This window comes from Hypanus sabinus, chromosome 4 (assembly GCF_030144855.1).
Source record: "Hypanus sabinus isolate sHypSab1 chromosome 4, sHypSab1.hap1, whole genome shotgun sequence".
Lineage (NCBI taxonomy): Eukaryota > Metazoa > Chordata > Chondrichthyes > Myliobatiformes > Dasyatidae > Hypanus > Hypanus sabinus.
The window spans coordinates 127,507,669-127,531,399 of record NC_082709.1 but is presented as its reverse complement, the minus strand read 5'-3'; the positions used below and the strand labels follow the sequence as shown (position 1 = coordinate 127,531,399).

Sequence of the window (23,731 nt, the reverse complement as noted above, 5' to 3'; positions counted from 1 at the left end):
GAAATCTGTTTTCATTTTGACATGAAAGAGTCTTTTTTCTGTTAATCAGTATCAAAACAGCTGAATTAAATCCCTTGTGAGTCAATGTTGTAAAACAATAAAATATGAAAACTTTCAAGGAGGTGAATACTTTTGATGGGCACTGTAGATAAGTGGAATGCAGTGGACGTGGCTCGCTGAGATTTTCAGAACTCTCATTGTAAGCTTGATAAAATAAATTGGGCAGATTCTGAAAGAAATGTTAACAGTGTGAATAAAAAGATTGGCCAATGAACTGAAATCAAATTGATAGGGATAACAGATTTTTAAAAAGCATTATAAGTACTTGGTGCTGATCTTAGATTTTCTTTCAGTAAACATTGACGAATTAAACCTAGACAACACAATATTAACAATTTTGAATATCTCTACATACCACAACTACCATCTTCCCCTTATCCATATATTTAGTCACTTTCTCAAAAATAAATTAGCATATTTTGCCTTTAATACATTTCTAAGTATTTTGTCAAAATGTAGAACCTTTGGAAGGATTGCAAATGCTTGATATACTATACCCTGGCCATTTTATACACTAACATAAAATCAAATGTCCCTTTTGTGCCAGAAATCATACTCACAAAACTTCAAAAGTGATGGAAGAGGTTTATTAACTTGCCATATTATGACTGAGTCAAGATTGGAAGTATGTTATTATCAGTGACATCTTAAGCTGAAAATAAAGGTTTTGTTCCTTCTAAATGCAATGTTAAATAAGGAATAAATATGGCACGCAATGAATCATCTCATATCAGTCTTTGTGATCCATTTGTGAAGCACATTTAATTTAGAATGGATTCAGGAGTATCCTGTACCTAAATTATTGACATGTCTGGTCTGTAGATCACACATCCTGCTATTTAGTATCTGTAGTCTGCCCTTCTGGAAAACCAGACTCCCATGGAATATTTGTATTTAACTTTATTAGACACTGCTTTGAATCTGAACACAAAAATGGCGATGAAGTATATAATATGTTTACTGTGGTTTACTGGATTACACTCTATTAGAAAATTGTGGACTAAAATTCCACTCATTGTCTTAATGGTATAGTAACAACTCTTTCAGCACAGCCAGTCCAAGTTGTCACCTCAATTCCATTTGAGTTGCCTCCTCTTTTCACATCGCTCCTCATGCAAGTCTATCAGCACAGTTATTCATTGCAAACATTCTTTGGTTCTTCAGAATTCCCCGTTGAATTTTTTGGTGAGGATTTGTTTTACTGATAACCAGCAGTTATGCTTTTCCCACAGGTGGAAACATTTTCTCTGTACAAACTCTGTTACAGTCTTTCATCTTTTTAAAGACCAGAAACAGATTTGTTTTGGAACTAAGGAAATCAAGAAAAATGGGGGTAGGTACAGAAAACTGGCATTGAGGTAAAAACAAATCTACCAAGATCTCATTTAATGGCAGAACAGCTGTGAAAGGTCTACTGCTTCAACTTCTTTTTTGTCACACTTCAGCCTTCTGTTCTCAAGGGAAAAATAAATTTAATTTATTCATCCTTTCCTGACATGAATGCCTCTACATTCTTGGCATCAAAGTTGAAAGTAAATTTATTATCAAAATACACTTCTGTCGCCATATACAACGCTGACACTAATTTTCTTGTGGGCATACTGACTAAATCCAATAGCCATAATAGAATCAATGAAAGACCACACCAACTAGGCAGACAACTAGTATGTAAAGACAACAAACTCTGCAAATAATAAAAGAAAAAAATTAATAATAAATAGATAGATAGATAGATAGATAGATAAATAAATAAATAAGCAAGCAAGCAATATATATTGAGAATGTGAGATGTGTGTCCTTGAAAGTGAGTCCAAAGGTTGTGGGAACATTTCACTAATGGGGCAAGTGAAGCTGAGTAAAATTATCCCCTGTGGATCAGCAGTCTGATGGTTGAGGGACAGTGACTGATTTTGAACCTGGTGGTGTGAGTCCTGAGGTCTCTGTACCACCTTCCTGACAGTAGCAGGGAGAAGAGAGCATGTAAGGTATTAAAAAAATTACTACATGTAACAACAAAATAATAAATAAATAGTGCAAAAGAGGGATAGTAAAGTAGTGTTCATTTTTTTCATGGACCATCAGAAATTTGATTGCACAGAGGAAGAAGCAGTTCCTAAAACACTGAGTGTGTTCTCAGGCTCCCCCCTCTCTGATGGTAGTAATGAGAAAAGTATTATGTCCGAATGGTGAAGTCCCTTAATGATGAATGCCATCTTCTTGAGGCCACGCTTTTTGAAAATGTCACTGATGCTCAGGAGGTTTGTGCTTGTGGTACAGCTGGCTGAGTCACTGCACCCTCTTTTGATCCTGTGCATTGGAACACCCACGCCAACAAACCTTAAAAGATGATTAGGGTTGGAAATTAAATATTGCCTTTGCCTGTGGTTTCCACATTCTAGAACTGTGTACATTTTTTTAAAAATCTGTCCTGTTTAGGGTGCTTATTTAATGGGTTGACTGTTAAAAAGATAAGAGTAATGCAGTGCCCCTTAACCAGGGCTGTGATCTTCCACTTCACAGCTGTGAAATGCAAGAAAATCCGAGGCTGAACCTTAAGGTACTTACAACACCTTATCAGTTTGTTAGAGAAAGTGAAGCAGTAATTGACAGGAGCTACAGCGAGGTAGTCATCCCAAGGATACAGGAGACAGATAAAGGAGTGACTGTCAGGAGAGGGAAGGGAGAACGTCAGATAGTGGAGAGCACCCTGTGGTCGCTCCCCCTCAACAATAAGCACTCCATTTCGAGTACTGTTGGGGGAGAATGACCTAACTGGAGGAAGCATCAGCGGCCGCGCCTCTGGTACTGAGTCTGGCCCTGTAGCTCAGGGTAGAGAACTGAAGAGGACGGCAACAATAATAGGGGATTCTATAGTCAGGGGAACAGATAGGTGTATCTATGGACTAGAAAAGGAAACACGAATGGTAGCTTGCCTCCAAGGTGCCAGGGTCTGCAATGTTTCTGAACGCATCCACAATATCTTGAAACTGGAGGTGGGTGAGCAGCCATAAGTACATATTGGTACCAAAGGCAAAGGTAGAAAAAGGAGGTCCTGAAAAAAGAATACAGGGAGTTAGGAAGGAAGCTGAGAAGCAGGACCTCAAGACTGCTCAGGACTGCTGCTTGTGCCACATGACAGAGAGGATAGGAATAGAATGAGGTGGCAGATAAATGTGTAGCTGAAGAATTGGAGCAGGGAACAGCAATTCAGATTTCTGAATAATTGGGACGTCTACGAAAGGGACGGGTTGCATTTGAATCCGAGGGAGACCAATATTCTTGCGGGCAGGTTTACTAGAGCTGTTGGGAGTGATTTAAGCTAATATGGCAAGGAGATGGGAACCAGTATGGTGGAGCTGAAGATGAGCCAGCAGGTTTACAAGTAGATGATGGATGTAACATGAATGTAAGGAAGGACAAGCCAATGATAGGGTACAACTGCAGACAGAGCAAAGACATAAGTTGTCCCACAGAGGCAAAATTCATAAGGGTGAAGAATGCAGGACTGAAGGAGGTGTACTTAAATGCACGTAGCATTCAGAATAATTTAGACAAACTTGTGCTACAATTAGAAATTGATTGGTATGCCATTGTGGCTAAAAGAAGGCCATAGTTGGAAGCTTAACATTGAAGGATATACCTTGCATCAAAAGGACTGGCAGGAAGGCATAGGTGGTGGTGTGGTTCTGATGCTAAGAGATGGAATTACATCTTTAGAAAGAGGTAGCATAGGGACAGAGAATGTAGAATCTTTGTGGGTGGAGTTAAGAAATTGTCAGGGTAAGAAAACCATTATGTGAGTCATATATAGGGCTCCAAATAGTAGCCAAGATGTGGGGTTGAGATTGCAAAGGGAGCTGGAAAAGGCACGATACAAGATAAGGGTAATGACACAATTATAGCATGGGACATCAATATGCAAGGGGATTGGGAAAATCAGTTTGGAGTCGGAACACAAGACAGGGAATTTGTTGAATGCTTATGAAATGCCTTTTAAGAGCAGATTATGCTTGAGCTTACTCCAGAATAATTGTGTAATAACCCAGATCTTGTTAGAGAGTTTGATGTAAAGAAACCCTTAAGAGGCAATGATCATAATATGATTGATTTCATACGGCAGTTTGAGAGGGAGAAGCATAAGTCACATGCATCAGTATCGCAATGCAATAAAGAGGGGAGCTTGCCCAGGAGGAGGATACTGGCGTAGATGATGGCAGAACAGAGGTGGCTGAAGTTTCTGAGAGTAGTTCACATGGCACAGGATAGATATGTGCCACAGAAGATGTAGTTCTCAAATGCAGGGGTAGGCAACCATGGCTAACAAGGGAAGTTAAGGACAGCATAAATGCCAAGGGCATACAAGGTAGCAAAAGTGAGTGGGAAGTTGGATGATTATGAAGCTTTTAAAATCCAACAAAAGGGAAAAGATGAAATATGAGGCCAACTAGACAATAATAAAAAGCAGGATACCAAAAGTTTTTTTTTCAGTATATAAAGAGTAAAAGGGAGGTGAGAGTTGATATTGGACCACTGGAAAATGATGCTGCTGAGGGAGTAATGGGGGCAAAGAAATGGCAGATGAACTTAATGGGTACTTTGCATCTGTCTTCACTGTGAAAGACACTAGCAGTATTCTAGAGGTCCGAGAGTGTCAGGGAGCAGCAGTGAGTGCCATTGCTATTACAAAGGAAAAAGTGCCAGGCAAACTCAAAGGCCTTAAGATGGATATGTCATCTGGACCAAATGGACTACATCTCAGAGTCCTGAGAGAGATTGCTGAAGAGATAACAGATGCATTGGTCATGATCCTTTCAAGATCACTTGATTCTGGCATGGACCCGGAGGACTAGAAGATTGCAAATGTCACTCCACCCTTTAAGAAGGCAGGAAGGCAAAAGAAAGGAAATTATAGGCCAGTTAGCCTCACCTGAGTGGTTGAGAAAGTGTTGGAGTCTATTACTAAGGATGAGGTTTCAGGATGCTTAGAGACTCATGATAAACTGTCAAAGTCAGTATGGTTTCTGTAAAGGGAATCTTGCCTGACAAATCGGTTAGAGTTCTTCGAGAAAGTAACAAGCAGGGTGGACAAAGGCCAGGCAGTGGATGTCATTTACTTGGATTTTCAGAATGCATTTGATAAGGTGCCACACATGAGACTACTTAGCAAGATAAAATCCTAAGGCATTACAGGAAAGATACTGGCATGGATAGAGGAATGGCTGAAATGCAGGAGGCAATGAGTGGCCTTTTGTGGTTGGCTCCAGTGACTAGTGGTGTTCCTCAGGGGTCAGTATTGGGATCACCACTTTTCACATTGTTTGTCAATGATTTGGATAATGGAATTGATGGCTTTATGGCAAAGGTGCGGATGATACAAAGAAAGGTGGAGGGTTAGCTAGTGCCGAGAAAGGAATGCGATTGCAGCAGGACTTAGACAAATTGAAAGAATGGGCAAAGAAGTGGCAGATGGAATACAGTGCTGGGAAATGTATGATAATGCATTTTGGTAAAAAGAACAATAGTGTGGACTATTATCTAAATGCGGAGAAGGTTCAAACATAAGAGGTGCAGAGGACTCAGGAGTCCTCATGCAAGACTCCCAGAAGTTTAATTTTTAGGTTGAGTCTGTGGTAAAGAAGGCAATCCATTGTTGGCATTTATTTCAAGGTGAATAGAATATAAAATCAAGGAGATACTGCTGAGCCTTTATAAGGCACTAGTCAGGCTGCACTTGGAGTATTGTCAAAAATTTTGGGCCCCATATTTCAGAAAGGATGTGTTGTCATTGGAGAGAGTCCAGAGGAGACTCATGAGGATGATTCTGGGAATGAATGGGTTAACACATGAGGAGCATTTGGCAGCTTTGTGCCTGTACTCACTGGAACTTAGAAGAAAGCATGTGGTTCTCATTGAAAGCTACCAAATATTGAAAGGATTTGATAGGGAGGATGTGGAGAGGATGTTTCTAATGGTGTGGGTATCCAGAACTAGAGGGAAAAGCCTTAAAATTGAGGGATAACCTTTAGTACAGAGATATTGAGGGATTTATTACCCAGAAAGTAGTGAATCTGTGGAATACTCTGCCAAAGACTGCAGTGAAGGCTAAGTCCGTGGGTATACTTAAAACGGAAGTTGATCGTTTCCTGATCAGTCAGGGCATCAAAGAATATGGTGAGAAGGCATGTGTGTGAGATTGAGTGGGTTCCAGGATCAGCCATGATGGAATAGTGGAGCAGATTCAATGGGCTGATTGGCCTAATTTGGCTCCTATGTCTTATGGTCTTATAGTCTTAATGCATTAAATAATTTTCATGTGATTGAAGCAAAAAAAAATCGACATTGAGATAGATAAACGTCCTGCAGTACTTGACCATCAGACCTCCTACTTCCATTTCTGATAGTATTCTGCATATGTTAATAATTTCTTGGCTGCACCTGCACCAGTTATTTCCCATCTCTACCTCACAACCTTGAGTGGGGGGTAAATTAATATGTAGTGTTTGAAATATTTATGAAAATTTGTCATCCAGGTTCTTGCAATGTTAATGTTCAGAAGAAACTGCAAGTTGTCAGCAAGTGGGTGGTGTAGGAGGAAGAGCTTCCAGTGTGAAATCAATTTACAGAACAGTTAAATACAATCTACGTGTAGCCATATGGCAGCAGAATGTTGCTGTATCTGTTCTAAGGCAGAAGCAAGTGTTAATTGTGTGATTGTCAGCAGAGGAGATGTGTTATAATATTACGTAGTGACTGAATCAGATGAAGAATGGGAGTGAAAGATTAAAACTGCTGCTAAGAATGTGTGGTGTTGCTGACCACTTCATGTGAAGTTTTGCTAAGAGAAATTAACAAGTGTAAGTAGCATTCAGTGTCCTGGACAAATTGCTTAGTCATATCTTATTTTCATCACCTATTCAATACCAAATAATAATAAAGAGAATTGGAAATGGTCAGCAAATCTGGCAGCATCTGTAGAGAGAAAATCAGATTTAATGTTTCATTCAATTTTGATTTATCATAATTCTCCACAGCTTCTGAAGAAACCTGCTATTTCCAGTATTTTCTGTTTTTAATTTCAGTTTTCAACAATGGCAGTCCTTTTCCCTTTTATTTATCCATTAAACACCCACTGAAAATGCTGATCCACCAAGTCTTTGGTGCAGTGTAAGGGGCATCAGAAATCAACTCTTACTAAGATGTTCAAATATGGTTTATTTTAGTACTAACTATATGACTATTTCATAGGTGTCAAATTAATAACATAACTTCATTGCCGCATGCACAATTGGATAGGCATCATGTCTGACTTCCTTAATACCACCCTTGTGAAATCCCCACCATCAACATCCTAAGGGTTATCTTTGATCAGAAATTCAATAGAACAAAGTACACAATAAGTAGCTTCAGGAGCAAGTACACAATAAGTAGCTTCAGAGGCTGGGTTTCCTATGGCAAGAGAACCAGTCCATGACCAGCTAAAGCTTGAGTAACATATACAAAGTAGGAACTCAACAGAATACATAAACTCCACTTACTTGCATTAGTGCACCACCATCAACTTTAAGGAACAATCTCGGTCAAAGCAGCCCACTTGCCTGACTGTCCATCATCTACCCACCCCCCTTTACCACTGATGTTCCCTGCCTGCAGTGAGTGTTAGCTGCAAAATGCTAATCCAGACCAATGCAACAGCACCTCCTAAACTCACAACTTTTACCACAAAGACCAGGGCAACAGATGTATGGGAATACCTTCATCTTCATATTTCCTCCAGGTTGTACACAATCCTGACAGAACTAAATAACATAAAACTGGTTCTTCATCTTTTGCTATGTCTAAATTCTGGAACTTCATGCCCTACAGCACTAGAAAGTGACTTCACCAGAAGTACAACAGTCTTTCAAGAAAGCCGATCAACTCCTTTTCAAGGGCAATTAGTGGTTGGGGCAATAAATGCTGGCAAATGCCCAGTCCCTGAAAATCCACAAATATAGCAAGTTTAATAGTCACAAGTATGCTATTTACTGCTAATAATAGGATAAATAAATGACAATTCAAATACACATTCTCCTTTAATACAAGGAATATGTCACCACAGCTGTTCACATACATTGTCTAAATATTATTCTACTCACTTGCAAGAAGAGAGTGGCTATCATGAGATGACTATTTGTTCTTGTACCACAAATCACTCTGCCATCTTATGTAACTAAAATGTCTTTATTTTCAAAGCAGCTTATTCTAGTATTTACTGCAGCTTTGCAGATAGTGTTTGAAAGTGGTCATCCTCAAGATATTACTCACATGTGACAGAGAGGAGAAGGAACTTACATCTGGCTATTCTGTGGAATCATATTGGACATTTCGTTGATGTCCCCACTGAGCAATGACTCAATGGTGGCAAAGCTACTCAAAACTTCGTGGAAGAATCTGTGCAGAGGTGGACTGCTACAACTTTCGGTGATTACAAGATACAACATAATTGCATATCTTTTATGTTACAATCATGGCACTTATACCATCTCATTATTGGTATAAAGAAAACAAATGCAGTTCTTCCTGAAAGGAAGAATAAAAGATTAATCAGAAGTGAAAAGTACAATAATGAAGAGTCAGCATGGATTGCAAGTGGGAGAAGATTATTTGACCAGCCTAACAGTGTTTTTTGAGGAAGTAACAGAGAAGCTATGGTAACACATGGTGACTATAATTTACCTAGATTTTCACTGTTTGTTGATATGCTTAACCCATAATAAATAACTGAATGTCAGGGTATGTTGAACCAGGGCATAAGTAAAGAATGAATTGCCAGTTGGCTTCTAGATTTAAAATGGAGAGTGAAAGTAATGAATGGTTATTGAAAAAAGTGATCATTTTTTGAATGATTTTATCTTTGAAATCAAAAACATTTCTTAAGTTGCATACAATACCAATTTTTGATGTGCTGGAGTTTGGTATGGAAACACCAATGCCCTGGAATAGAAAATCCTACAATAAGTAGTGGATATGGCCCAGTCCATCATGGCAAAGACCTCCCCTTTATTGAACACATCTACATGAAACAATGTCGGAGAAAAGTAGAACCCATCATCAGGGACCCCCACTACCTTGGCCATGCTTTCTTCTCATTGCTGCCATCAAGAAGAAGGTACAGAAGCATCAGGACTCACACCACCTGGTCCAAGAGCAGATATTATCACTCAACCATCAGACTCTTGAACCAAAGGGGATAACTTCAGTCAACTTCACTTGTCCCATCATTGAAATGTTCCCACAACCTATGGAGATCACTTACAGGAATTCTTCGTCTGATGTTCTCAATATTTTTTTTTCTTTTTGTACTTGCACAGTTTCTTGTCTTTTGCACACTAGTTGAACACTCAAGTTGGTGTGGATTTTCATTGATACTGTTACAGTTATTATTCTATAGATTTATTGAGTATGCCCACAAGAAAATGAATCTCAGGGTTGTATACAGTGACATATATGTACGTTGATAATAAATTTACTTTTAACTTTGATTCTAAACTATCCTCAGCATCTGCTGCCATCCATGTAGTGAAATTACACACCCTAAGAATAACAAACCAGCATCAGACTTCCAACTGAGTACAATTGGATGAGAATTGAGATGTAGTAAAGCCCCTATGCACCTACTCCCTATGTTTCTTGGTTTAGATAAGTTCCTGAGAAAGCATTGAAGATTTGATGCAAATACTTCGCAGCAATGCTGGAGGTAATGACTGCTTAAAATGGTGCATTCGAACTTAACATAATTGTTGGAGGTTAAGGGCACAGAAGGAAACACTTCAACACAAATAAGAGCAATTCTGAATAATGCCAACATTTAGCTCTTGGTCCTTTATCCTGCAAGTTTCGGACTATCCCAGATATTTGTTTAAGTATGTTCAGGTTTCAGTCTTGACTTTTGACTTTTCTTCATGAGGCCGAGTTATTAGCTCAATGCTCAACCCAGCATGGATGCAAAGTGTGCAAGGAGCCAGCTGGATTTGAACGTGGAACCATTTGCCTCAAAGTCAGGTGCTGATACCACTACACCACTGGCCAACTAAGGTTCCTCTGTACCCGCCCCCTATCCCTCAAAGCTTTCACATACTTCTGGCATTGTGATGACAAAATCTGTGTGCAGTACTATAACAGTGGACTCAAGTGGTGTTTTATGTAGTTCAGTCTCATGTTCCTGATTTAGGATATTGATGCCACCACATCCTGAATATTGTGAGGAATTTTGATCACCGTACAATAAGAAGCTAGAGACAATGAAGAAACATTCACAAAGATGAAGGACTTTAGTTATGAAGGAAGACTAAATACACTGGGTCTGGTTTCCCTGGAGTTGAAGAAGCTTGATGGTACCCTTGCTAAGGTTTATAAACCCATGAGGGACATACTGTAGATAAAGTGGATGGTAACAGTCTTTTACCCAGGGTAGAAGATATTAAAACAAGAAGGTGTGAGGTTAAAGAGAGAGGGTAAACATGCAAAGGGAACCTGAAAGGGAAGTTTTTCAATGAGGGTGCTGGTTATATGGTCCCAGCTGTCAGTGGAAGTGGAGAAAATGAATTTAAAAGCAAACAAGAGAAGATCTGCAACACACACAAAATGGTGGAGGAACTCAGCAGGCCAGGCAACTTCTATGGAAAAGAGTACAAAAGAGTCCTGACGAAGAGTCTCAGCCCAAAACGTCAACAAAACATCATAGATGCTGCCTGGCCTGCTGAGTTCCTCCAGCACCTTGTGTGTGTTGACAATGTTTAAAAGACAGTTTTACAGATTCATTGATTGGAAAGTTTAGAGAGATATGAACCAAATGCAGTTGAATGAGATGAGTAAGGGAAACACAAGCTGGGCCAAATGGGTTTAAGGAGTTTAGCAGGATAATACAAGATGTTAGACTCCTCGGAAACCAGTGTGACAACACAACAGGTACATGGAGCTTAGAAAAATAGAGGGCTATGGGTAAGCCTAGGTAGCTCTAAGGTAAGGACATATTCGGCACATTTGTGGGCCGAAGGGCCTGTATTGTGCTGTAGGTTTTCTATGTTTCTATGTAGTATTATATCCACTGCCTGTTCAAACTCTGCACCTGGAACAGCCTCTTGCAAGTTGCACCTCCACAGTAATCCTTTCTCTAATTGATCTGTAAGTCTGTCAGAAACAAGGTGGTACTGTACCTCCAGTTCTTCTTGTTGCTAGAGCTGGTAACTGTTATGTGGTACTTGACACTGCTGGAGCTGTTCCTGATTCTGTTTGGTTTTTTATCCTCAACTTAACACAGCATATGAGTAGTACTTATACTGATCTAATAGATCAGAGCTCCAAAGTTAAGATTAAGCATATATAATCTTATTGTCAAAGTAACATTTCAGTAAGAGTAGTAGGATCAAGTAAGCAAGAGATGTGGCAAGAGGTGGCCATGAGATGTGAAAATTTACTGGCAGATTTTCCTGTCAAGTGATCAGCTCCTACAACTTCAATCTTTCATCACATTATGCACAGAGCTCTTGATTTAAGCAACAATTCTGGAAAGCCAAGGTAACAGCAGCTTTAATTGAAGCAATTGTCCCAATGGAACTTTCCAAGTACAGCCTATAATACTGGATGCAAATGAGTTAGAGTCAAATTTCCATTGTTGTTGATTTTTCCAGATTTTATCTGTCCATTGTCACTCCAGAACTGCCTGGATCCCAACTCACCAGCTACAAAGCATTATAATTTTTCCTAGCATGTGCAAAAAATCTCATTCAATAGATATATATTTCATTCCTTGTTTTTAAAATAAATTCCAAACTTCTAAATAACATAGAAAGAGGAAAATTTTATTGTATTTTGTATTTTCAATATCATAATTATTGCAATTAAGAAGCATTTGTTGATTGGACAAGTTTCACAGATAGCTGCTATAGATTTTTCTTCGGGCTTCTTGGTTTCAGCCTGCTCTAATTCTTTACTTAGTGGTAATGTTACTACATACAAGACTCTGGAAGTCTGGAGTTGCCTAGGGCCTCACTATTGAGGAGCTGGCCAGAATAGGAGCATATTGGTACTGGGAAATCTATAAAAATTAATAAAGATATTTTAGAACCAAGAACTTAGAGCAGGGGTTCCCAACCCGGCGTCAACAGACCGCTTGCTTGATGGCATTGGGTTAATAGCACAAACAGCTTGGGAACCCCTGACGGAGAGGTTTGCTACTGACCAAAATCTGCATTAGCAATTTTCAGATCCATTGATAAAAATAACTTCACCATTTTAAAGAAATACTGTCTCCCAATATACAGTATTTTGTAACTTATCTTACCTTCCAATACTTTTACCAACAATGCTTGGAGTGAATCTAGCCACATAGGCAGCAACTTCTTTCGGTTTAATTACCAAACAAGTGTCTCCTGTAATTCCATCTCCATTCAGCATAACATCAATTGTCAAAGGTTCATTAACAGGATTACTTATCATAATCTTCACATCAGTAGAATCCTAGGTATGGGATTAACACATTATTATTTTCAGCATTTCATAAACCTGGAAAAATGCTATATATTAACATATTATTTAGCAACTAATTTCTACAAATTGCAAGGGCAGATAATTCAAACTTAATCTAAAATGTACAGACTGACATAGATGCAATCTAACAACTGTGGTGTATCAAATATTAGTTAATAATAGAGATCTGGAAAAAATAATTAGTCACAGTAAAACTAAATGGTATGATACAACTAACATGATTTAGTTAGCAAGGTTAGCATTTTTCATTCAATGAACTATATACAATAATTTCAGAGAAAGAATTATTAATGAACTGAACTGAGAAACTTATTGGATTTGGTCGGAACAATTAGGATATTTAAATTGGATAGTACAAGATTTGCAAGTTAACAGTCAGTTAGCTGTTAGGCAGTTCTTCTCCTTATGGTTGTTTGCTGAAGCAATTTACCAAATTGTGTAGATTAGAGCAGATTAATGCATGAACCACTGCTACATTTGAATCCCCACATAAAGCTTATCAAAACACAAAAACTGCATGCTGCTACCAGGTCATAATGTTCAAGCATTTAAGAATATTCAAAGTTATGACTAGAAACTAGAGTTGTTTCAGCATTTCAATTGACACCAGTTTTTTACACCTTTTTTATCATGCATGTTGGTAATTTTTTGAACCAGATGGGGGTGGTCGAATATAGGAGGGGAGGGGCTGGATAAAGTGAGAAATTTATTTTACTGCATTAAAAAGGGCTCCAAAATGTTCTTGGAAGCCAAACAAGCACAATTTACTTAACATGCAACACGGTATGATAAAATGGGACAACAAAAGTTTTTGGGGTCTAAGAATGTTTTGAATTATCAGTTGCAATTGATAGTTTGCTTTATGATGTTACAAACTATGGTTTTCTGGAACATGTTTCATTGCTTGTGCAAGTGGGAAAAGAAATGTGTTACTTCTAAAAAAATTTGATTCTGGCTTTCATCACTAATACTTGTCTTTTCCAGAAGGTAGCATGACCAAAGCTGTGTTGAGAGTGTAAATAATGGCTTCACTGATCACCTGAGGAAGTTTAGAAACAATAGAAATAGGGTCACAGCCCCCTGAGAAAAGAAATTTCTGCTAATCTCTATCATAAATGAAAAATATCTCAAAACTATGTTCCCCTGTTCCAGACACCCCTACTTGGGAAGGCCATCTTCTTTGCCTGATAGGTGGACTCTGTCATATAGGCACAAATCAAAACATAAGGTTTGTAGGAAAATGCATAATTACTGACCCTACAACCACATTTCAACACTGGCTATCAGATCAAACAAACTTTTTGCAATATGTGCAGCAAATCTATTCAATTAGATAAATGAAGAAATAATAGTTGTGTATAAAAGACTGAAAGTGATAATGTCATTAGATTTAAACCTGCTGCTTATGTGCTCTTTCCCTCTCTCTCTCTCCTCTCTCCTATCTCTCTCTCTCTTTGCCTCTCTACTCTCCCTCTCTCCAACTCTACTTCTCTCTCCACCTCTACCTCTATCTACCTCTCTCTACCTGTACCCCTCTCTCTAACCCACCCTCTCTCCCCACCTTTTGCTCTACTCCCCTCTCTCTCTACATCTCCCTTGACCTCTTTCTCTCTCTACCTCTCTCCCCATTTCTCATTCTCCCCTTTCTCTCCCCTCTACCTCTCCTCTCCACCTCTTCCCCTACATCTACCCCTCTACCCCTACCCCACCTCTCTCTCTACTTCTATCTCTCTCTAATTCTCTCTACCTCTCACTACCCGTTTCCACCTCTCTCTCACTACCTCCCTCTTTCTTTACCTCCAGCTCTACCTCTCCCTTTCCTCTCTACCTCTCCACCCCTCTACCTTTACCTTCCTCTCTCTCCCTACTTCTCTCTCTCTCTCTACCTCTCTTTCCCTCTCCTTCTATCCCTCTCTCCCTCTCCTTCTACGTCCCTCTCTATCTCTTTATCCCCCTCTCTACACCTCCGCCTCTGCTCCACAGCTCTTTACCCACTCTGACCCACCTGCTCTCTACCCCCTCCACCTCTGAACCCCCTCACTCTCCAACCCCTCCACCTCTGAACCTCCCCACTCTATACCCCCTTTGTGGTAACTTCTACTTTACAAGAGACCACTCGACAATTTTATGGCCAAAAGAACATCTTTATCTGGGACGGCAAATGATATTTACAATACAGAGGCTTCCAGGTACCTCATGCGGCATGGGTGGTGGAACTATATACAATGCATACTGGGAGTGAAAAGAGCGGAAGTAAAAACCCCACCAAACCCGGATCCGACCTCGTTACCAACAGCTCCCCAATAAGTATTAACTTACTTTTAATAATACTCACATTACAACACCCTCCACCTCTGAACCCCCCGCTCTCTACCCCTTTACCTCTGAACCCCCCCACTCTCTACCCGCTCCACCTCTGAACCCCCCGAATCTCTACCCCCTCCAACTCTGAACCCTGCCACTCTTTACCCCTTCCACCTCTGAACTCCCTCTTGTTACCCCCGTCTCTCTCTAACACCCCTATCTCTACACCCACCCTTCTCTCTACCTCCCTCTCTACCCTCCTCTCTCCCTCTACACCCCCTTTCCCTCTCTTAACCCCTCTCTCTACACCCCTCTCTCTCTACACCCCTCTCTCTACACCCCCTCTCTTTACACCCCTTTCTCTCTAGACCCCACTCTCTCTCTCTCTCTCTCTCTCTACACCACCTCTCTCTACCCCCCTCTCTCTCTAACCCCCTTCCCTCTCTCACCCCCCACCCCTGTTTTCACTTTGACATGAAAGAGTCTTTTTCTGTTGATCAGTGCCAAATAAAATCCACTGTGATTCAATGTTGTAAAACAATAAAACATAAAAACTTCCAGGGGGGGATGTGGATGAACACTTCCGATAAGCACTGTTTATGATCTATATCCCATTGTATTCTTTGCCGGTCTTCTACGCTATCCACAACACCACCAATTTTTGTGTCATCTGCAAACTTACTAACCTACCATCTACATTTTCATCCAGGTCATTTATGTACATAAGAAACAGCAGAGATCCCAGTATAGATCTCTGGGGAACACAACTAATCATTGACCTTCAGACCTCCAGCTAGAATAAGTCCTTTAAATGACTGCCCTCTGTCCTCTATTGGCAAGCCAGTTCTGACAATTCACCATGGACCCCCTGCACCTTAATCTTTTGAATGAGCCTTCCATGAGGAAACTTGTCAAATGCCTTACTAAAATCCAAGTAGACAACAACTACAGCTCTACCTTTATCAGTCACCCACCCTTGTCAACTCGTCAAAAAACTCAAGTTAGTAAGATATGACTTGCCTCACAGAAAGCCATGCTGACTCTCCCTAATTAGACCATGGTTTCCAAAATGCTTATAAATTCAATCCCTAAGAATTACCTCCAGTAACTTCCTTACTACAGATGTGCAACTCACTGACCTATAGTTTCCAGGATTATCCCTGGAACAATATTAGCTACTCACCAGTCCTCCAGAACCTCATCTGTGGCTAGGCAGGACATGAAGATATTGGTCTCTCTATCCTCCTTTTCCTTGATACATACTGATGTAAAGTATTCATTAAGGACCTCACCCACATCCTCCACATCCAAGTAAATATTCCCCCTTTATCCTCAAGTGGTCCTTTCATTTGCCTAGTTATCCTCTTGCTCTTGATGTATGTATAGAATGTCTTGGGATTGTCTTTAATCCTACTTGCCAAGAATTTTTCAAGGCTCCTCCAAGCTTAATTCCCTTCTTGAGTTCCTTTCTGACTTCTATATAATTGTCAAAGGCTCTATTTAATTCTAGTTTCCTAAGATTTCTATTTTTCTTCTGGACCAAATTGATCACCTCTGTCAACATCCAAAGTTCTCTTACCTTGCCATCCTTGTCCTTCTTCCTGACTGGAATATACCTATCCTTTACTCTGTGTAGGTGGTCTTTAAACACCCTCCACATGTCAGATGAAGACTTGCCCAAAAACAACTGTCCCAATTAACTCTCCCCAATTCCTGCCTAATGCTCTTATAATGTGCCCTGCTCCAATTTAATAATCTCCACAAGGTCCATGCTTATCCTTATCTAGAGCTATCTTAAAATTTAAGGAGTTGTGGTCACTGTTCCCTAACAGTTCACCCACTGAAAGGTTGGTCACCTGGCCAAGCTCATTATCCAACACCAGAAGCAATATGGTTCCTTTTCTTGTTGGACTATCTATAGTACATATTGATCTAAGAAACCTTCCTGGGTGCATCTAACAAACTCTGCCCCATCTAAACCTCTTATATTCAGAAGGTTTCGGCTTACATTAGGGAAGTTGAAGTTCATGACTACAACTCTATTGTTTTTACCTCTCCTTAATCTGCCTGCGTGTTTGTTACCCAATGTCCCGGCAGCTGTTAGGGGAGTCTATAGTAAAATCCTATCACAATTCCCATTTTTAGTTCTACCAATACAAACTCAGCAGAACAGCCCTCTGTTATGTCTCCTCTGTGTGCAGCTGTGATAATGTCCCTGATTAGTAGTGCAACTCCTCTACCTTCTTGGCTCCCTATCTTTTCTAAAACACCAAAACCCTGAGGCAGTAATAACCCATTTCTGTCCCTCTTTCAACCAAGGTTCTGCAATTACCACAACATCATAGTTCTATGTAACGATCCATGCTCTAAGTTCAACACCTTTATCCATAATACTCCTAGCATTAATACACACACTTCAAGCTATCTGTCCCATAGTAACTATTACTTCGCTCTTGTCTGTTTTCATTGTCTCTGATTATCTACTTTCCTGTTTGCCCCACCCCCCAACTTTCAGACATGGTGCTCTGGTTCCCTTCTGCTGTCAAACTAGTTTGTTTGCAAGTGGGATAGAAAACTAGTAAATTGGCATATATGGGTACATACAGTCTTCTATTATCAGGGAATGAAAAATCTGAGATCTGTGTTTCCACGGTGTTGGTGAGATTTTTTTGTGGGAATGCATGACTTTCAAAAGATGTTATTATGAAAAAAGGTAAAAAATCCCTATTTTGGAAGAAAAGTGAAAAGAATAGGTGTTAAAACACTCTTCCATTTAGAATCAACTATTTCAGTCCTCTTCCAACAAGCCTCTCATTCCTGTTTTCATTTTTAAGCTCATCCCAGTATTATTCTATCCTACACTGAATTCATCATTACCATTCTATCTTGCTCAATTAATTGAACAGTGCCTCAATTTTTAATTTTTATATCTAAATCACATTTTTGCTGCATCTCTACCATAATACCCTCACCCCAAATAGCTGAAATGAACTGCATGACATTTTCCTCTGTTGTATCTAACTTTTCTTTGCTCTTTTGCATCAATAATAGTCACATCATTCTCTCTAAAACTCAGATTTCAAAATTTCCTCACCAAAACTTTCCATTTTTCTCTGTGTTTGACTTAATGTTCTCCTTTTACTATCCTCTATAAAATCTCTTTATCTTTTATTCATATTCACTGTTCCATTTCTTGTTTGTTTTGCTTTGTTCTTACAAGTTTCTTTCTATCAAAAGGTGCTTTAAAAACTCATTGCTGAAACTTTTTTCTACTTTTTCCAGATATTAGCTGACATGCTCTGCACTGTCAGATGTTTTGGTTTTAATAATTACATGAATAGCTCACCTATCAGAAACTTCCTGCATTAAATTCAGCTATTACATAGAGATATATAACTAAAATGAAAATATTTGACTTGATCTGCTGCTGCAAGCAAAAAATAACTGTGTAGTGAAATCCCATTGATTTAAAAGCATTGGATTACATAGAGTTTAACTGAAGGAAATGGATTTAACGCTGCCACAAGGAAATTGAATTAATGATTTCAAAGTTCTTAATATTATTCAAAAGGTATTTTTTCACCATGAAGTACATGAATCTGGAGAAGGATGAGAAATATAGAAATTATAAGGATGACATTAACATACTTGTGACAAAGTGGTTCAAAATTACACGGTACAATCAACATTTTTTTCTTGGAAACATATTGAAACATATTATACCTATGAGCCAAATTACTTTATCATTTCTGATAAAATAGCCATTGCTTACCAAAATACAACACTTTTAAGAATGTAAATGATCATAAAAATATTCCAAAATTCTAATGTCAGCATCCTTCTTTCTGATTCAGTTGTAATGAATTTTTATGTTGCTACACTTCCCTTACTTTCTTTATACATCACTGATTCACTTCCAGTTAACTATCAATCAAAAGTTAAGAATCCATGGAGTTGCAAATTTATAAGATTGCTAACCTTGCATTTTATCATCAGATGTATTCTAGAAAAGTCCATTCAGAAAGGGTACTTGAGGAAAATAAACATGATAAAGCTTCTTGTGAACAAAGGGTAATTTTACAAATCAATGCACTGCTGACAGTGTAATAATATTGCAATATCATCATAATGATGAAAATTTCATTGTAGATTGGTAGCAGCACAGGAAAATGCCACTTAGCTTTTTTTTGTCTGTACAAATCTCCACCAGAGCAACATGCTAGTTCAACTCCCTGGTCTTTTCTCTATAGCCTTGCACTCATTTTTGCCTTATATTTACCTAATTTCTACTTCAAATCCACAATGGAGTCTGTCTCTATCACATCCATGAACAGTGTACCTCAGATTCCAACCATATCTTGCATAAAGATGTTCCCTTCCATTTCTCTTTGTTAATTTCCCCAATACCTTGTGACTTAGGAGGATGATGGTGCCTAATGGTGACTCCTTTGCTTGCTTCTTTGGAAACAGCTCTATTTCTATCTTTAATATCTCTATTTTCCCCTTTCAGGGTTTTTTTTAAGACCCTGACCTGGAGTTACAAGTTGACTTCGGTTCTTTGCAGAAATGGGACCCACTTTCGGGGTCTCATGACTGGCCTTTTTTCCCATTTGCCAAGGATGCAGCCTAGAAGATTAGCACTCCTTCAGGGTGCCAGTTTTTCATGGCTCTGGTGGAGGGTGGAGTCGAGGTCGGGGCTGCCTCAGAAAACTAGTGTGTCATGGGAAATGGAAGATCGAAAGCAGCAAGCTGGCTGCTGGCTGTGTGCCCAGAGACTCAAGTTCTTTGGACACAGAGTTCAGAAGAAGTGAGGCAATGGACTTTAACATCATAAATCAGCAAATTGTTTTGTTATGTACCCCCTCTCACTGTGAAACAGGACACCTCATTTTCCCTTATTAGGGAGAGACAGAGCCTGTGGTATATTGGATTACTGGGTGAAAGTGTAGTCTTTGGGGTACTGCAAATCTGTGTCTTTATTGATGCTTTGCTGCACACATGAGTGCTCGGTGGGGGTGCTAATGCTTTTTTGCTGGTGGGGGAGGGGGTTGTCACTTTGATGCTTATGTGTGGGTGGAGGAGCTGGGGGGGTCTTTGGTGTTCTAACATTTAACTGTCATTCATTCCTCTGTTTTCATGGATGTTTGTGAAGAAAAAGAATTTCAGAACGTATATTGTATACATTTCTCTGGCATTAAATATACCTATTGAAACCTATTGACTTCTCATCCTCAAGCATCCTATCAAAGAAAACTACTTCTCTCAGTCTAGTCTGCTCATAACCCTCATTATTTTAAATTCTTCTATCAAATCTTCCTCTGCCTTCTCTAATTCAAAAATAAAAACATTTGAAAAAATTACCTTTTCCTTATAAATATAGTCCTTTATCCAAGGAACCATTCACTTACAGCACGTATCCAATCTAAAATGTTCACATTCCACCAATAATGTAGTGGCCAGAAATTGAAATTGGTACTGGAATTGGCATTGTTTTTTCCTGTCATATGTACTGAGATACAATAAGAAGCTTGTCTCATCTACTGTTCATTCAGATCAAATCATTACACAATGACATAATACTCCAGTTAAGGCTGTATCCAAGTTTTATAAAGGTTCAACATGATTTCACTGTTTTGATCATCTATGTTCCTATTAATAAAACATAAAACTATGATGCACATACCTTATTAACCCTGCCATTTTCAATGCTTTGTTCATATATACCCACTATCTCTCCTTTGAGAACAGCATCGTTTATTCTATATAGTATCGGTACACATATTTCACAACAAAGTATGTAAGTAGTTCACATTTCTCAAGCACTCAATGTTCTGTGATTTCTGAAGATTGGTAAATTGTTCTATCATTGTCAATTGTTCTGAGGTACAGTGAAAATCTTGACTTGCATACCATTCATACAAATCAATTTATTTCAACAGTCCCTTGAGATAATACAAAATAAAACATTAACAAAATGCAGAACAAAATGATGCAGTTACAGAAAAGTGTAATGAGGTGGACAATAAGGTACAAGGTCATAATGAGGTAGTTTGCAAGGTCAAACAAAATTCCATCTTTTCGTACTATAGGACCATTCAATAGTCTTATTAAAACAGCTCATAAAGTTGTAATTGAGCCTGATGGTATGAGCTCTCAAGTATTGGACCTTCTGCCCAATGGGAGGGGAAGAAGAGGGAATGTCTGGAGTGGGTGAGGTCACTGATTATGTTGACTGTTTTACCAAAGGCAGTAAGAAGTGTAGATGGAGTCCATGGAGGGGTTCCTTTGCCATTGAGGGAAAGTCTGCTGTTATGACACCATGACATGAGGCTCTCTATCTCCTTCCTGTATAGCCCACTACAGTGGTAGCATCTACCAACTTGTAGGTGGTTGGAATACAATTTGACCACATAGTCATGAGTGTATAGGAATTAGAAGGTTAAGGATGCCAGTAAGAGGATATTTGTGGCAAAGTTGTTGCTGCCTATCCTTACTGATTGAAGTCTCTTGATCAGGAATTCAAGGCTCCAGTTCCAAACGGTGATATTGAGTTTGGTCCAGGAATTTGTAGATTTATTTGCTAGGAATTATGGTATTGAAGAGAAAGCTGTAGTCATAAACAAATGTCTAGTGTGGGTGATTTTACTGTCCAGCTACTCCAGATTGTAGGGGCAGAGAGATGACATCTGCTAAGGAACTGTTTTGGTGGTAGGCAAATCATAGTGGGTTGAAGTGCTCTAGAAGGCTGGACCATGACCAGCCTATCAAAGCACTTCATGATGATAGATTTCAGAGCCACAAGATGGTACCTGGACTTCAACTACTGCACAGAGTCTTGCCATCTTCAGAAGTTTTCTGATGACTCCGCCATAGTTGGATGCATCAGCAAGGGAGATGAGGCTGAGTACAGGGCTGTGGTGGGAAACTTTGTCACATGGTATGAGCAGAATCATCTACAGCTTAATGTGAAAAAGACTAAGCTGGTGGTAGACCTGAGGAGGGCCAAGGCACCGGTGTCTCCTGTTTCCATTCAAAGGGTCAGTGGACATGGTGGAGGATTACGTACCTGGGGATACGAATTGACAATAAACTGGACTGGTCAAAGAACACTGAGGCTGTCTACAAGAAGGGTCAGAGCCGTCTCTATTTCCTGAGGAGACTGAGGTCCTTTTACATCTGCCAGACAATACTGAGGATGTTCTACAAGTCTGTGGTGGCCAGTGCTATCATGTTTGCTGTTGTGTGCTGGGGCAGCAGCCTGAGGGTAGCAGACACCAACAGAATCAACAAACTCATTCGCAAGGCCAGTGATGTTGTGGGGGTGGAACTGGACTCTGTCGGTGGTGTCTGAAAAGAGGATGCTGTCCAGGTTGCATGCCATCTTGGACAATGTCTCCCATCCACTCCATAATGTACTGGTTAGGCACAGGAGTACATTCAGCCAGAGACTCATTCCACCGAAATGTAACACTGAGCGTCATAGGAAGTCATTCCTGCCTGTGGCCATGAAACTTTACAACTCCTCCCTCGGAGTGTCAGACACCCTGAGCCAATAGGCTGGTCCTGGACTTATTTCCACTTGGCATAATTTACTTATTATCATTTAATTATTTCTGGTTTTATTTTGCTATATTTCTACTCTATTCTTGGTTGGTGCAACTGTAACGAAACCCAATTTCCCTCAGGATCAATGAGGTATGTCTGTCTGTCTGTAGTCGTGAAGGCACAATAAATTATTTTTCTTAAGAACTGGGATAACTGTGGTCTTCTTAAAGTACATGGGAACCTCAGACTGAAGCAGGGAGAGGTTTCAAAATGTCTGCAAACATCCCTGCCAGCTGAACTGAACAAGCAGATTGTCAGCACGTGGAAAATAATTCATTTATTCTTTGCTTATTTTAGTATACAGTAAAATAATAAACCAAAATAAATTATTTATGTGTGGAATCCAATCAAAAACAAGAGAAAATCTACCAATGCTGGAAGTCCAAGCAATACACACAAAAAGCTGGAAGAATTCAGCAGGCCAGGCAGCATCTATGGGAAAGAGTACAATCAACATTTCCGGCAAAGACCCTTCAGCAGGACTGGATCTCGGCCTGAAACATTAACGATAGTCTTTTCCATAGATGCTGCCTGGCCTGCTGACTTCCTCCAGCATTTTGTGAATTTATACGTGGAGGCTGGTTCACTTTAACACCTAATGTCTCTTAAGCTATTTCCATATGCATTTTACCTTGACTCATGAGGCCACCTCTATTTTGAAAACCGTAAGCCCTTCAATCTTTCCCCACTTCTGGAGGAAGGGTCACTGACCCAAAATGTGAGCTGGCTTTATCTTTCCATGGATGCTGCTTGACTGGCTGAATTCTTCCAACATTTTTGTTTATGCATCAGTTTCCAGCATCTGCAGTTTTACTTGTTTTTACATTATACAGTCTCCTATTGAAATGAACTTGCATGAGTCATCTCCCGAGAGAATATTTTAAGTCAATAATGGAAATGTTTTCTTTGACTTCTTCAGCTAATTTGACACTTCAAATTTATATAATTGGTAGAGTTTTAGTATCTTCATTCTTCCATCCAAATAAATATAACTGAAAAGCATACAAGTTAAAAGCATTGGTGGAGTGGCAGAGTATGTTAAATATTTGAGAGTCATTTTTGAGAATGTTTTTTGCAAGGCTGCACTGCTTTTATACATTTGTACATTCTTTAGTACAAGGATAATTAAATGATAAACAGAGATTCCCATGCCAGAATTTGATAAGTGAAAGTTAACAGAGACATTTAAAGAACTGGTGTTTGTTCATATTAAATAGAACCAAAACATGTAGAA

The 23,731-nt window shown here is 39.4% G+C and overlaps 1 protein-coding gene across 1 annotated transcript in view; it reads right to left on the bottom strand.

Annotated features, from left to right (window-relative positions):
• The window catches only part of LOC132393191 (cilia- and flagella-associated protein 47-like), a 595,459-nt gene that overhangs the window by 151,977 nt on the left and 419,751 nt on the right, over positions 1-23,731 (bottom strand). The window contains exon 52 of the mRNA XM_059968130.1: positions 12,383-12,558. Within this exon, the coding sequence (XP_059824113.1) occupies positions 12,383-12,558 (176 nt within the window). The remainder of the gene's footprint in view (positions 1-12,382; positions 12,559-23,731) is intronic.